Source organism: Pogona vitticeps, chromosome 11 (assembly GCF_051106095.1).
Source record: "Pogona vitticeps strain Pit_001003342236 chromosome 11, PviZW2.1, whole genome shotgun sequence".
NCBI lineage: Eukaryota > Metazoa > Chordata > Lepidosauria > Squamata > Agamidae > Pogona > Pogona vitticeps.
The window spans coordinates 23,939,894-23,956,322 of record NC_135793.1 but is presented as its reverse complement, the minus strand read 5'-3'; the positions used below and the strand labels follow the sequence as shown (position 1 = coordinate 23,956,322).

General features: G+C 43.9%; 1 protein-coding gene and 1 non-coding gene across 4 annotated transcripts; both read right to left on the bottom strand.

Annotated features, from left to right (window-relative positions):
* Positions 1 to 1,174: 1,174 nt before the first annotated feature.
* On the bottom strand, positions 1,175 to 12,846 carry PABIR2 (PABIR family member 2). Of its 3 annotated transcripts, XM_072981448.2 has the most exons (11): positions 12,634 to 12,846; positions 10,892 to 10,970; positions 10,297 to 10,353; positions 9,270 to 9,313; positions 9,137 to 9,191; positions 8,857 to 8,958; positions 8,051 to 8,139; positions 7,406 to 7,438; positions 6,145 to 6,209; positions 4,865 to 4,961; positions 1,175 to 3,737 (listed from the first exon to the last, which is right to left on the bottom strand). In XM_072981448.2, the coding sequence occupies exons 1-11, from the start codon at positions 12,744 to 12,746 to the stop codon at positions 3,587 to 3,589; spliced, it is 885 nt and encodes a 294-aa protein (XP_072837549.2). In that variant the 5' UTR covers positions 12,747 to 12,846; the 3' UTR covers positions 1,175 to 3,586. The 3 variants fall into 3 exon arrangements, with proteins under 3 accessions (XP_072837549.2, XP_072837551.2, XP_072837550.2); XM_072981450.2 differs by lacking the exon at positions 7,406 to 7,438 and having other exon boundaries at positions 6,145 to 6,206; positions 12,634 to 12,845; XM_072981449.2 differs by lacking the exon at positions 7,406 to 7,438 and having other exon boundaries at positions 12,634 to 12,844.
* Positions 10,571 to 10,705, bottom strand: LOC140702359 (small nucleolar RNA U109). Its single transcript, XR_012081485.2, has one exon. It is a non-coding gene; the product is annotated as a small nucleolar RNA U109 (small nucleolar RNA).
* Positions 12,847 to 16,429: the final 3,583 nt, after the last annotated feature.

Here is a 16,429-nt window from a genome sequence, read left to right as displayed (position 1 = left end):
GGAGCCGTAACGGTTAACATGGTATCAAATTAGTTTAACTGCAGAAAGGAGGCAAACTGCAGCCTACAGCTAAGAGCACAGGATTTGTCAGAAGGGGATTTAAATCTGGGTTTCTAAACACCAAAACACGACCCCACAAGCCACTTTGCCACGCTGGACTGCTCAGTTTTGTAAACATGGCTTGTGGTAGAAAGCACCTCCCTAGAAATATAGTTTTAGCCTACTTCATTCTGCATCTTCCCACCCTGCCTAAACAAACTCATAAGGCGCTGGCAAGAAGCGGTAAAGGAACAGCTGTGTTGTAATCAGAAACGGACGCACCTCTCACAAGCTGATTTCTACAAGCCCCAAAGGGATCGCTGTGGCAAGTCAGTGCCAGCAAACACAAAGATTCTGATTCCCAGAGGGCAGTCATGTTATTCTGTTGTGACAAAAAGAATAAAAACCGCAGAAGGCAAACACTGTAACTCACATCGCTCTCTAGTTGCTAATTGCTGAGACCCCACTTGGCTTTGGGTGTGCATTAGTCCTGAGTGCATTGGTAACTGCCTGAAAGTCCAAGTGGGGACTCATTAATTGCCAGCAAGAAGCCACTACAAGGTTACAGTTTGTCTTCTGCAGGCGTAACAACGCAGCAGGATTTTGGCCAGAGAATCAGTTGGGACCTGAAAAACTAAGGAACAAGCGATTGGCGGATCTGGACCACTTTTTCAGATGCATTAGAAGCCAGACAGATCTGAGGAAATGGGCTGAAGTGCATGAAATTTATGCCAGGCACAACTTGGCGGATTTTAGGTTCGACAAGACTCCTTGAGAGTTTTACAGCACCGTAAGGATTAACAGCTTAGTGTGGCAGCCAGGGTTTGTGGACTAGTGTCCCATGATATGTACAAAGATTTCCAAAAGTATCATTTGTCCTCTTGTGGTCACAGAATGATAAATATACTATAGGGACTGCCCTTCCTCACCAACTGATTTGTCATCAACACCTGTGCCCACTATTCCTGTATGATGTGTGTATGTTTATGAACATGAGTTGTCATGTTCTTTCTTCACTTTTGAAACAGTTAAAAGCTAAAAGCAAACATCAACTTCCTAAAACAAACCAGCAAGTACAAATGTTCAAGGAAAGACATTTTAGACAATGTTGCAACAAAAAAATGACTTAAGTCTATTTTGATGTCTTTTTTTTCTTTATCTTGCACATTTTAATGTGTACAGAATCCAAAGTTTTACACAAGACTCCACACTTCTAAAAAGAGACAGAAGATTAAAATTAATAACGGGGACAAGTCAACCAAAACGATTTTTAAAATCCAACTCTAAGGAAACATGCAGAAGATTTACTTTTCTATTCCTTCCCAGGTGGATTTCCATGTCACAGGCCTAATAAGTGCATGGAGACAGGTTAACAACTTGTGCTACACCAGATAATTTTGCAATTGTTAAAAAAACTCTAAACAGCCAAAGAAAAGTGATGCAATGTTAAAAAAAAATCAAACGAACAAACACCCAACACCAAGTTCATCAGTTCAAGCAACAGCTGGTATGCAAGCAGTAGCACTGTAGGTATACAAATACAGTTAACAGAGAGACAGATTCATATTTCAAAAAAGAAAAAGAAATGGTACCACTGGATAATATTTTACAATATGCACATTTATTGGAGGTGGGGAAACTAACTCTCCACAGGCAAGAATAATACAGATAACAGAGGCACACCTGGCCCAATTATGGTACTTATTACAATTCCAAACAAACATTTTCAAGAGCAAAATACTAAGCATGGAAAACTAAGTGTTCTCTTTTAGAATGAAATACTCAGGAGTTCCTTCCCCCCCTCTTAGCCAGATAAAGCAATGCCAGAGAAACGTGCTTTACAGGATAGCACAGGCCTCGTGTCAAATTCAGTGCTATCTGTTATCATATCCAAAATGGAGAGGGGGGGGATCAGAAGTTGTACTCAAACAAGAGCTTGTGAATTACTTACAAACATTCAGAACTGGAAGCGTTACATTTCTGGCAGACAACATTGCCTATTAAATACCGACCAGCCAGCACTCACAGAACATAAAAAAGGGCTTCAATCATAAAAAAATACTATAATTCATCACCAGCATTTTTAGAGTTATAAATAATAAATAGCATAACACAGTAGATTACAAATGGATCTTTTTGTATGGGTGTGCTTTTTAGCCAAGTTAGAGTTTACAAGATGTACTGTACCCTCTGTTGCACCCCAGGACTGAACATGGGTACCACAGTAGACTCACTTCTCATCGGCGATGAAAGCTCCTTGATTCAAATCTGAAGCCGAGCTTGCTTCCTCGTTACTAGTAAATCCTTTTGTGAAAATTAACGTTAGCTTATCGGGGTTCTGAAGATACACACCAAGGCGCTGCAATCGCGGAACTGCCGGGACTGGTTGCAGAATCCCTTCCCACAATGGGTCCAGCAACTCAAGAAGCAACCAAGAAAAAGCAGTAGTGGCAACAGCACCTCATACAAGCACTCTTGACGACCAGACTCCTCCTCCTCCTCTTCCCCACCCAGACCCCTAAGGTTTACATTCCTCCATTTTGTGACCACATCCCCTAAGGCACAAACACATCTCAGTGCCACCAGGGTCACTGATTGCTTGATAAATTCTACAAAGCAGCCCAAACAAGCGTGGCTATTCATTCCCACGACCCATCTTGCGCTCTTGCCCAAAGACACTTCTGTGACTACTGGTGGTGATTAAACACACAAACAAACAAACAAACCTCGAAGCAGTCTGGATTAGAGAATGCAGCAGGTCAGAGAACTGTATCTCACAAAGAGCTGGCAGACCCCCTTCCCACTGGCGATAAGGAGCTACAGTAGCATTCAATAATAATAATTTTTAAAAGCTCTCCACAAATATTTTTGGCTCCCAGCATCATCACAGCAGTTGCCCCTAAGCATAAAGGACAGTTCAAAAGCTTTTCTCCTTCTTTGGAAAAGACAGAGCAGAGGCTGCAAAAAGGAATTAAAGGAGGGAGATTCCCTGTTCTGAACTATCTTTTAAGGGTGTTTGAGGCAGGGGGAGGTCCCGAATGTGTCTATTGTCCAGCAAAAGTATTTTCATTTTTCCTAAACAAGTATCTAGAGCAAACTAATTTATTACTTTAAAAAAGCCACCTCAAACAGAGGCTTCATAACCAATCCTGTAACCACCATTCTTACCTCCAGAACAAGTGATCATGATAGCAACAGGTTTTCCGTCTACAATTTTAGCACTAATACAAATTAGGTGCTTGCTTGAGAAATTAAAAAAAGTGTATGCAGTTTCTCTGAAAGCAAAGTTAATGATCTCAGTAAATATAGGTAAAATAATCTGTTGTTTTAAAAATAAATCACCAAACAAGACATCACTGAGGCCTGATGTGTCCATTAAGAAGAAGAATCAAAACCAGGTGGAGAAGTTGCCACAGAATAAAGTTATGTTATTCTTTCCACTCAGTGGTTAACTCCCCAGGTCCTCAAGGATTTAATTCTCCAGGCTTCTCTGTACAACCGTACAGCAGGAGAACAGCACAGACAGACACGGGCGAACTGGATCAAGTCACTTGGGTGAAAGGTCATCCATCAAGATGAAGGAGGAACATGAGTTTGAGCAGGCGACTGGAGATTCTGTAGTAGTGCTGCCTTTGACCAGTGAATCGGAAGAAGAGCTGACACTGCTTGTGCTCCCATCAAGGATATCTGTAGACAAACTAGGAATAGATAAGGGAAATCCTTTAGTTTATCAGGAATCATAAAATGTTAATGCAACAGCAAAAGGCATAGGAATCCACAAACTGTTTCAAATTGCTATATAAGAAAAGATTCCACCATATTTCTCCCACCTTGGCCGACTTACACTAGCTACCCATGCGCTTCCGCATCAATTTCAAGGTGCTGACTATTACATACAAAGCCCTAAATGCTTTAGGCCTTCAATACTTGGCAGAGCACCTAATTCTGCCCATATCACCTGTTCTAGTCAGGCTGGGTGGCTCAGGGGTCTAACGCTGAGAGGTCTGAAAGGAAAAAACAAAAAACTGGGCCTTCTCGGCAGTGGCCCCTCGTCTTTGGAACAATTTACCTGCAGAGATCTGCCTGGCCCCCTCACTGAGGGCCTTTAAGACCAATCTGAAGACATGGCTATACAGACAAGCCTTCCCTACAGCTATCACCTAGCCTATTTCTCTTTTTTTCTTTTTCTATCTTGAATTCTGCTGTTAATCTGGGTTGTATCTTTAGTTAATTTATACCTTATTAGTTTATTTTTTTATATTTTTTGTAAACTGCCTAGAGTAGACACGTTCTAGATGGGTGTTATACAAGTTTAATAAATAAATGAGCAAAATTCAACCTGCAGAGAAGTGATGTGTTGTCACCATGTAGCATCTTTCCTCGGGACATTAACAACTCCATTTTAAAGTGCACACTTCTCTTTTAAAAGTTAAAGAAACAGAAACCTCCTGACACGTCATAAACAAGGACAATGACCAACACCATTCCTGGAAGACTGCTCGTGAGTAATTCTGGCTTTACATTATGTGCCCACTGCCACTGAAGGCAGTGTCTCTCCAGCGATTCAGACGGGAGTCTTTCACAGCCCTCCGTGGAGATTTTTTTAATTTTTATTTATTTTAAAATTAGGAAAAATAAGTGGTATTTTAAGGTCACAAGAAGGTGCTTTACTGTCAAAAGACCCTATCATGTTGCTTTGGAGATGCTGGGCAGCTGCATTCAGGCTACTTTTACCATGAACAGCAAGTCTTTTCTGGGACACAGTTGGGAAACAAGCAGTATCCACTCTGGCAAATGTTTATATCCCTAGAGAGGTCACTTTTACCATGAACTGAGGTCTGTCAAATGTGTCACATCAGGAGAAAGCATAGTAGTGGTTCCTTGAAAGAGTCTCTTTGGTTGACTTTCAGTTTCCATTTCACCTGTAGGGGGAAAATACACAGACATGGCAATCTTGTTACACCTGTGGAGAATGCATTATATCAACACAAGACAAGCAAAGTTAAGCCTGCTTTATGAACTTCCATGGCAAAATATTGGAAAGAGGCATCCATTTTTCATAGCTCTATTTCTACACAGGGGACACAAATTATGCTCAGACTTCATAATCAAAACATATTCCTACTAGCCAGTAAGAATGTAAAAAAACATAATTCTGGGCCTGTACCAAGTGGCCCTTCTAGGGGACAATAAAGAAGGGCTCCCTTCTTTATTGATCTGAAAGCAATTTCAGTTTTCCTGACTTCCACACAGGTCTCTTTTTGAACCTTTCCACCCTCTCTCCACTTTGCTGGAAAGTCCCAGCGAGCACCTGGTTTCAAAGCCAGAGTTATAGTAGTTAGCGATTTCCCCCCTTTGAACCATGGAATTTCTCCCTCCCCTGCAGGCGATTCACACTCCCATGTTCTTTAAAAACACCTCCCTGCAGCTGGAATGTGTAATCCAGCATTTGTTGACTAGAAGCTATTTTGAATGAATATATATGTACATCAACAGGTGGAAGCTGGATTTTCAAGGAAATCTTTAACTGGTGCTGATGCAGAGTTTCAAGAGGAGACCGTTGGGATATACTGTACAGAGAGGTGGGAAGGGAAGTTCAATGGGTGCCCTTCCTTGTATCCTTTCGGAGATTGTTAAAGGCCTGCCTCTTTAGTAAGCTTTTAAGTAACAAAGACTGAGTCCCTCTTGGACGCAGGGCAAAATGTCTTTTTTTTAAAAAGTGTGATTAAAAGTTTTTAAATGTTTAGATATTTAATTATTATTATTATATCTAACTGTTCTTCAACTTTGTAATTTATTATGGTTTTAGCCTAACTTCTTTTATTGCATACTCATGGTCGTTAGCTTAAATATTGTCTTTTAATTGTTGTAAGCTACCTTTGGGTCCTTTTAAAGAAGAAAAGCAAGACAAAAAATATTCTAAATAAATCAATAATAATTGTGAGCCACCTTACGTCCCCTTGCCGGGGGGGGGGGCAGGGAAGAGAGAGGGAGGGAGGGAGGGAGGGAGGGAACATGCAGATTCCCACTGGAGGCAGCTCATCCTTTATTACTCATACGCAAGTAATACTCTATTGTACAATATACTACACAAGCGTTACATACCTTTCCTTTTAATAGGGCCAAGAACACTGGGCCGGATACAGTTGATGGGACTCTGACTCCTCCTGCTAAAATCAAAGTCAAATGACTATTTTTCTACACCATTCAAAGCTTCCAAAATTTAAAGAAACCACTCCGCTGAAGTAACGTGTGTGATTTTTTTTTAAGGATTATAATCCTTTTCCGTAAAAGCCACACAAGTCCTGACAAACACTAGCCTTTCCACCTATCACAACCTCATACTGTTAGCCAAAGGGTGGCCTCCCCAGTTGACCCAGTGAAGAGTTGGGACCAAGATCATTCCACCTGCCCAGGGTCCTAATTTTTGAGCCAACTGATTCAATAAAATACTTTACATTTGTTCTGAAGCGGTTTTTAAATAGTCTTGTTTTAGTAAACAACACATGAGCCCACTGGCCTAACTAGCCAATTCTGGCAACTCAAACGATGCCATCGTCACATGATGAGCACTTATTATGGTCCACGTTTGTCTGTTCAAATCATAACTGGAGGTCTAACATGCAGCATTCTGGAAGGTGTTTTGTTCATAAAAAACATACTTCAAAGGAACTGAGCCAGAATCTCCTCATCTCATTCATCCTACTCATGATCTCCCTCTGGGGAACTTCACCTATAAATTTCATGTGTGCATTTTTTACTTTTGCCACGTTGCTGGTTCTCATCACATATTCCTGTTCTGCTACCTCTATCTGCCAACTCTGCTTAGCAGCTGCCAAGGACCACTGCGGCACCTGCCAAACAAAAGCCAGCAGCATGGTTCGCTTATCACAATCTTTGTTAACTTTTCTGGTATGGAAGCCAATGACAGATACTCTGCTCTCTAGAACAGCTACAGCAACAGGACAACTTTTATGAGAACTGAAACAAATGTATTGCTTATGCAGCACACAAACAGTAACAGTATATATCTACCACCATCCCATGTAGACCTGTGGTGGATCTAATGAGCTCAAGGGTTTTGAACAAATAAACTGAAGGAAATATACAACATCAGGTTGTGTGCTGTAGTTCATGTTAGATTATTAATGTTAGATTATTTATGAGGTGTTCTAAAACCAAAAAAGGGAATGTCAAAAATACAAAACGCATCTTTTCCACTGAAGCTCAACAGTAAGGTAAAGTGCCAGTGTTTTATTTCGGAGCACAGGAAGAGAGGTAATGCTCGGTCTTTACTTTCTATAACTTAATGATCTCCTCTTCCAAATATTGTAGCTCTTTAGAAAGATTTTACTCCCACCAGTACCTTGGAAATTCCACATGCCCTTGGCCATTTTTTCTAGGAAATGGAAAAGACTGCAGTAAAAATGTGCTATACTTTAACACACAACAACTCCATAGAGACATCTAACTCATAGTTCTTAGAAGGGACAGACCTCTCACCTGAACACCTGCTTCTCTCTATAAAGAGAGAATGAGGAATGTGTGACACTCCAGATGTTGCTGGACTGCACCATCTGGAGTAGCCCTTAACACATTCCTCTGCTACAAACTCTTCTGTTTTACTGTTCTAGAAAAGCTTTGTGCCACTGGTTTCCCCCCCAACTCTTTTATCGTATTTTGACAAGGTTTAGGAGGTTCGCCTAAACCCATTTAATGAGTCTCAAGTCAATGGGACCTGGATGATGTATCTGTGTTTTTAGAATAGGGAATGTAGGGTGTAATCTACCAGAAACAGCGATGCAAGCTTCACTGAGGTGAGCCCAGAATTAAAATTAATACAAGGGAACACACAATTAGAATTAATGCAAACTAAATGAAGAACTGTTTAGAATTAATTTGAGTGCAGAGTAATTTTCCCATGCTCAGGCAGTCTGTTGACATCAGATTTATTCGCAGCCGTCCTGCTTATTAATAAGCAGCATCTTATTTATCAGATATATTGACTTACTTTGAAAACCTCCTTGTGGGGCTTGGAATGGGGCTAGGAGGCAATCCATTGCTACTCACAAACATTTGCAGGGATGGCGAGAAACATTGCTAGGGAACAAAAGCACCATATTTAAAGTCATTTGTATTCAGACATACAGGCACATTCAGAAACATTCACCGGAAGTTTTTTTTAAATGCATGTTATGCATCTTTTTTTAACAGCCCATTAAAAATATAACCAAAACACAGCTGGAAGTTCTGCCTGCATCTTAAAGTTAATATCCACATGTAGGCTGAAATACTACCATGGACGTATGCAAAAGGTATAATTTTGGGAAGCAAATTGCTACAAGAAATTTCCATAGGCATTATCTGTTGCACAACAAGTTATGTAAATCAGTGTGCAAGAAGCTAAGCAGAAGCTGAAAGCTTATTGTACCATCAGAACCAAGAGTCTTGGACCCCTGCTCTAATCAAGGTCAAAAATGTAAACCAAGAGTCACCTTGGGTCCTTCTGGGGAGAAAGGCAGTACAGATCAATTAATTAAATAAATGGCTTGCAATTGTGGCTTGTACAAAACGCAACAAGCAGAGAGACCCATTTTAGATGACACAGCAAGTTTTCAATTCTTGATTAGTTTAAACATTCCTCCCAGTTGAAGCCATAAAAGAGTGAACAGATAAGCCACCATTCTTGGGAATGCTACCTTATGGTTGTGTCCAGCCACAGATGGACATTTAAAATTCAGTTCTTTTGGAAGACAAGTCTTCAACTGTCTTGCATCCTTTTTTCAAATACCACACTTAAAATGCTCTGTGGCATACCTTTCCTACACCTCTTGTAGGTGAAGGTGCTGGAGAAACAGGAATGAAATCTATTCTCTTTGGAGACGAAGATTTTTCAGATTTGTCCAAATCGTTGTCACTCTGAGAACACAAAAGGCATTATGTTTACAGACCCACGCAAAAGGCTGAGAAGTAGCACGGCCAACCAGAGGAGCCCACAGGACACTCCACTTACACTCACTCCACTCTTTTTTTCCTTACATTCACTGGTTAAGAGAAGGGGTGGAATTAAAATATTAAACATTTGTAAAGATATTACCAGGCTCAAGCTTTCCTCCCATGACTGGCTTATTTGCATTGCTGTTTGTACTTCCCTGAAACACAAAAAACCTCATCAGTGGCTATCACAGGACAAGAGCAACTGTGTCGATAGACATTTTATCTGTACCCACCTCTCATGTGCTGTTTCTCTGTTCATCAAATCCACCCCTTCCTCCTGGAGAAGTAGAAGAATTCATGTCTTAGCTCTTCGTGACTTCTTGCCCAGCAGAACATTACTTCTTAGCGCAACCAAAGTCTTTACAATTAGAGCTGAGCTGAATGATCAGCAGCAATACATGGTGCGGCTGGACCGTTCCATCCCCCGAAGGTGGGGAACTTTGTGTTTGAATGCTTCTTATATCAAGAACTGCCTGCTTGCACACAGAACATACAAATATCAGGAAGGTGTGTTTGAGCCTCTTCTCAACATGTTCTCTTGACTCCAGTTGTTTGTTCTTTAAAGGGGGAAGGATTCAAAGCTGCAATCCCCCATTCATGCTCAGAAGTGGCTCAAAACAGCACCACTCAATTCTGCTGCCCATATAGCTCAGCTTTTAGATTATAAAGAGGAGGAATAATTTTCAACAATCCTCGAGGGAGGACGTCTCCCTGCATTTACCTCTCCAGTCATTAAGATCAGGAAGGGGGGGTCTTTCCTTACCCCTGTAGCTGACCACCGCCCACTCGGGCACTTACTGCCCTCATAATAACAATTAAACATCTGGTTGTTGATCCGGCCTTCTATGGCCCACAGATCATAGCCCTGCTTCTGGTCTATTGAACTACAAAATGTACTTTGATTTTAATGAATTTTTTTGGAACAGACCTACTGATTTCACAGTACACCAAGCTTTTCAGGTACAGGGTAGCAACAGCAATATTTTAACAATCATACATCCCACTTTGCAATGGTCAGAGTTGAAGACAAACTACAGCAATCTCAAAGTTCTGAATTGGTTACATTTGTTTCAACCTTCATGAAGGCAGCATTTACAATTCTGAGACCTGAATTAGGTAAGAGCTGGGGTTTATATTAAAACCATACTTATAGCAAGCATACTGTTTACTGAAACAATAAACCAAGAAGCCAAGAAATCCACAATGTGCCATGTTCTTTGGAAGAAATACTGGCATTCAAATGAGTGAAAAGTTACTCACCCTTCTGATTTGATGGAGTCTGCTGCTAGGGATACGTATTGGAGATGATGATATTAGCTGGAAAAACATAGAAATATTTTAGAAGTTATAGTTGCCCTGAATATGAAATTTCTGTACAGGAAGAAAAATGACCACTTCCACAGCTGTCATGCCCCCCTCCCTAAGCAGGGACGGAAGATTTCTCTCTCTCTCTCTCTCTCTCTCTCTCTCTCTCTCTCTCTCTATATATATATATATATATATATATATATATATATATATATATGGTATATTTTAATGTAGGGGAAATATACTACCACTCAGCCTCTACTTCAAGGCAGGTGGCCCTGAAAACCCCTAATTATTGTAGCATTGAAGGAATATTCATTCTCCTTGAAGGAAAGAAGAATGATATGTTTCCATCATGCTGAAGCAACTGAACTTTGCCATCCATATGCACTACAACATAAAATTACTTTCTTTGCATATTTTAACCACTGTAAAGTAGGAAAACAGTATAAACTGCTTTGGTTAAACAGACTTGACGTATACACCTCAACTTGCTCTTCCCCCAAAGCGCAAGGATTTGAAGGCTCTTTGCATCACAAATGCTTACCATGCTGTGCCGGTTCATAACTGTTGTGCTGTTTCTGCGGGTTCTCAAGACGTAAGGCTGGAAAACCTGTGAGTTGTCACTGAAAGGAGGAGGGAAATGGCAGTTACATTTCTACATTACTTTATATTTTTGCATTCTCCAACCACTCCCCATTCTCAGTTGTCTCCTCAGACTATTTCTACTCTAAGCTCTTTAGAGCAGACACCTGTGCTTTGGGCTTGTATTGTTCCCCCGAATACAAGGCCTATTACAATTTTGCTTCAGAAAGACATGGCCTGGGATCCAACTGCACCATCCGATGCACAAGACAAAAACAGAATTTCCCTCTGGTGACAGCTTCTTATGCCCTCTCAACCATGCGAATGTGTGCTGGAAATTTCTACTGCAAAGGAGAAACTGAAAACCACCTGCAGTATTCTAAATCCTGCCCGTACTAACTAGAACAACTGCTATTATTGTACAATGGCCAAAAGCGTAAGTTGCAAATGAAGTCTCAGTTCAAGCCTCACCACTATCATAAACCAGATGAACAGATGCACGATGCATGTTTACTCAGTAGGGTGTACAACTGACACGGATGGAGTGGTGTCCAAGGAAACACAAACAGCCATTAGGTCCATCTGATCCAATATTCTGTGACCAACCAACCTATGCGAAGCCACCAACAGGACTGGGGCATCCTCCGCCTCCTGTCTTGTGCTCTGCCAAAACCAGAGGGGTATCCTGCCCCATAGCTGGGATCTCTCTCTCTCACACACACACACACACACACAACATTATCCATCCATGACCACAACCTCCATGAATTTATCCCATGCTGAAGTCTTCCTTTTTACTCTTACAGACATGGGATGCCTTTTTGCTCCAGTGGCACAAGTGAGAAAATCTTCTCCCCACCTGCTTTTGCCACACAATATACCGGCTTCCGTGTCTCCTTGCCCTGTTGTCCCCTTTACTCCCATTTTCCTCAATCCAAGACCCCCAGTTCGGGTCTTCCCAAGAGCTTCCACCCACCGCCCGCCTCAGATCCTAACAACACAGCCCATGGTCACGGAGGACGGACATTGTGATCCAAACCCAACCAACGGCAGGAGCCGGGACGATCCGTGCGGTTCAGATACCTAGATTTCCAGGCCAGGCTTTGGCGACCCCCACTAACCACTAAGCCAGGCTGCCTTGGGGGGGGGGGGAGGCTCATGAGGTCATAAAGCCAAGGCAACCCCTGCAACTATTAAGTCATTCCCTGAGCAGGACCTGCTGAGCTGAAGTGTTTAGTCGGTTGCAAGGAGGGGGGGGAAAACGGATTTTGCTCCCTGCTTCTTCACGGGGTGGATGTTGGGAAAGCCCCCTCCACCCTACAAACGGGTGGGCTGAGAGAGACCCTGCCTGCGCCAGTTTCCTTCAAAATCTTTGTTTGGGGGGGTGTCGGTATATCTATGGGGGGAAAGGCCTCACGCAAGAGTCCATGGCAGGCGCCCCCCGAACGAGATCACCGCCCCCCCAACCCGGCTTCCAGGTGAGCTGGGTCGGCAGGGGGGAGGCAGGATCTTGGGGGGGTCGGTATATCCTGATTGCAGAGGAGGGGTTTTCTCCCCCCCAAAAAAATCTCTGAGGGGAAGCCCCCCCAGATGACCCCCCAGCCCGGCTTCCAGGTGAGCTGGGGCGGCGGTGGGGGGGGGGGAAATCCGGAGCCTATGTTTCCCTCCACCCTCCCCCTCCATCTTCCTCCTCCTCCTCCTCACCTGAGCCCGTGGATGAGCGGGGCGCTGTTGGAGCGCCTCAGGCCGCCCCCGCCGCCGCCGCCCCCGGCCGGAGGCATCTCCAGGTCGAGCTCCATTTTCTCCGCCTGAGCCATGGCGCCCGCGGCGGCGGCGGCGACGCTCACGGGGGGCTGGCGGTTCTCCTCATGCCCGGGGAAGGGAAGGGCTGCGGGTGCTGGTCGTGGTCGTGCTCGCAGCTGCCGTTCCGTGAGGGGAGCGAAGGAAGGCGGCGGCGGCGGCGGCGGCGGCGGCGGCAACAGCAGCGGCGGCCCTGGTCCCGCGGCTCCTTCTCCGGCTACAGGCCCGGCTGAGGCGACGAGTGGAGCCCCCGGGGGGCCGGGACCGAGCAGGCGGGCAGGCGGGGAGAGCAAGGGGGCGAAGGGCGGCGGCCCCCCATGCCGAGGAAGGCGGCGGAGGCGGCGGCGGGCCCCGGCCTCCCTGAGGGGGGAAAAAGAAGGACGGGGTGCGCGCGCACCCACACGCACGCCAGGCGCCGCCACAGGTTCAGCCAGCCCACCCTGCGCATGCGCGGCTGCCCGGCCACGGGCTCGTGGGCGTGGAACCGGCCGGAGGAAGGAAAAGCAACTCAGTGGCAGCGGCGGCGTGCCCTGGCCAGACTTTGACGCATGCGCCTTGGGCCGGGCTCTTTTATTCCCTCCGCCGGCGAGACGCCGGTCCTGCCGCGCATGCGTGAGAGGCCTTCTACGGCCACCTCCTTGTCGCCGCACGGGTCTTCCCCCCCGCCCTTTCCTTCCCTGTCTTGCTCCGCCCCCTTGAGACCCATTGGCCGGCTCGTCCGCGGAGCGATTGGCTAACTCCGGTCTTTACGCCCGCCTTTTGGGAAACCGGGCCAATCGGGAAAGCGGAATAAGCGGGGCTGGGGTGGGAAGAGCCTACACAACACGGGATTCGCTCGAGCGCCTGAGTTGTAGGTTCGAATTCTAGCCCAGCCCTTTGACCTTTTTCTCCCAAAATTATAATCCTACCATTCCAGGATATGAGGGTCCCACTCAGCCCTAGAGGGACCTGTTATTATTTTGCATTATTATTTGTTATTATTTTGCATTAAATCGGTTCATCGTCATTTTTTTTTAAATCCAGGCTTTGCGAACTGTTTGGAAGTGTTGCAACGTACAGTATAAATATCCTTCAAAAATTGCCACGAACGTTTGGCACGGAGCACCGTCGCTGACAAACCTAATAAGGAATCCCAGGAATTAGTTGAATTGCACATCTGTGCGGCTGAAACCTTGTAGCCAAATCTGTCCACTATCTGTGCTTAAAAAATTACATAATTTGTAATCTTAATAAAAGCATTGTTGCAATTGTCGCTTTGGAATTTTATTTAATAAAAGAGAGTATCAATATAATTCAAAATAAGTTCTGGACTAGTCTGCATCATATAGTCCAACCTGCAGGAAGGACGTCTATGAAATGGTTCTAATTGTGTATACGGTTACAACACAGAAGGTATATGGCTAATGTCTGCACTTATTTGTTTGAAAAACTGGGGTGTGGTTTCCAATCCATAGGTTCCTTGGCTGTAACTTCTAACACCATCACTTTAACACAGCCCTAACCTGTCCTAATTTATGTCTTAAGAAAAATACCTGCTGTGAACTTTGGGGAGTCTTATGTTCTTTGCACTACATGCCTGATGAAGTGGGGCCTGATCCATGAAAGCTAGCAAGAGTATATGCTTTCTTTAGTGGTCTATAAAGGCCCTGCCTGTACTTGCATTTGTATTAAGTAATGACCACATGGGTCTTTCATATTTCAACGCAGGCCATTAAAATCATTGGTCTGACTAACTGGAGGCACCCTCTTAACCAATTAAATATTTTTAGCTCATTGCACTAAAGATTGCAATTCCATTGCTAGGAAGGCAGTCCACGTCTTGAAGTGGGTCCTCCATTTCATCCTCTAGTTTGGGTTGATTAGTGGGTCTCCTTGCTCTCTCTTCTCCATGCCCTCCTGGGTTTATGGAGTTACATACTCTTGATCAGAGCAATGACAGGTCAGCCTAACAGTCAATTTCTTGTTAATTTACACTGGCTTGGTGGTTCATGCCACTGAGGTGCCTAATAGCAAAGATTCCTTTAAACTTGGAGTCTTCGTTTAGAACTTTCTCTGTGCAAAGCAGGTGCTCTACAGACCTGGGGAAAGTTCCTCTTTTTTGCTGTAGGACTCCCACGATGGCTGCAAATTTGAATAAAAATGTACCTTTTCCAAGATCTTGCCTCACCAGCATACCCCTACAGTTCCTGACAAAAAAAAATGGGTGGGAAACTTTAACTTTCAGGTCAGCTTCTCTGTCCAGCTGAACAGAATGACCGGTCTGTTCCTGGAATAGGCCCTATCAAGCTTCAGGTGGTGGTGGGGAATGAGGTTTTTGAAAGGCATATATTTAACCATCTGAATGCAGAAAACTAGCATCTTAGGAAGAAGGCTTTAGGTCAGTTTCTTCATGGCAATTCACCCTTCCCAACTTCTCCTAGGTATAGGGAGATGATTTTCAGCTGAGAGTGTTCAAACAAAGCATCTGCAATGGTGCTTCCTAGCAAACGTTTTACCACCTGGTTTGGCTGGTGGTATAAATTGGCTGTTAGAAGTGAGAAACAGCATGGTCTGCTTCTCTTGACGGCTAGATCCCAGGAATAGAGGGAGAAAGAAAGAGCGCAAGTCAGTTGAATCAATAAAGGTATGTCTGAGTCACTGGGAGGTCCTAGCATTTGTGGTGTGGTTTTTCTGCTCTAGAGTGTATCCTATCTGCAAAAGTGTCCCATTTCATGTGGATTGGGAGAAGGAAGTGATTCAGACTGTTTTTAATACAATTTGTGTCCAATACAACAATGTGTCTGGAGCAGTGGACTGTAGCAGCTGCAATCTCACACAGGAAACAGTTCTTATAGGTGTTGTTATACTCTTCCTTTTGTGTTGGGTTTGTTGTGGCTGAAACAGACACACCACAAAACTTTCTGTAAACTACTAAAAAAAAAAAATCTAATCCCAAACAGCCAGCCACGTTTCTAGCTTTCCTTACAGCTAAATATTCATCTCCGGGAAGATGGTCGCCCCCCCACCCCCGCAGATGCACGGGTGGTACTAGATGAATGGCCATCACAGATGAAAAATTCATCAGAACCAGTCACTGAAAAATAAAATTGTGTAGTTGTGTTTTGTAATATCAATGGTGAGTTTGTACTTTCTTTGAAAACAAGGTTAGGCGTTGCTTTCGCCAGGCTTCTGTTTGAAGGGGGGGGGCTACCTTTTTTAGAAGTTTTTAGGCAGGCAGCTGTGCTAGTTTGCTTCAATGAAAGCCACAGTATGGTGGCTGGATGGTTTAGGCATCTGGCTGCAATGCCAGAGGGTGGGAGGTTGATTTCCCACTGTAGCTCCTCTGAATAGAGCCAGACTATGAAGCCTTGGGCAAGCTGCACAGTCCCAGGGCACCCCCCCCCCCGGAGGAAGGGAATGATCAACCACTTCTGTGTATTCTCTACCTAAAAAACCTTGGAAAAGGGTCACCATAACTCAGGACAGACTTGAGGGTAAATTATTCTTATTCTCCAATGATATATAATGCTCCCTGAAGCAGTGGAAGACAGTGTTTTTCCTCATATCCGTATCTTACATTTTACTAACACTGTTTTATGGTTATTCGAAAGTCCGATTGCTAGGATCTCTCGCTGAAGAAATACTTTCCTTGGAAGAGAAATATGCTAATTACAAATAATGCAATAATTTTTTTGTGGTGTCAAATTGATTCCAACTTATG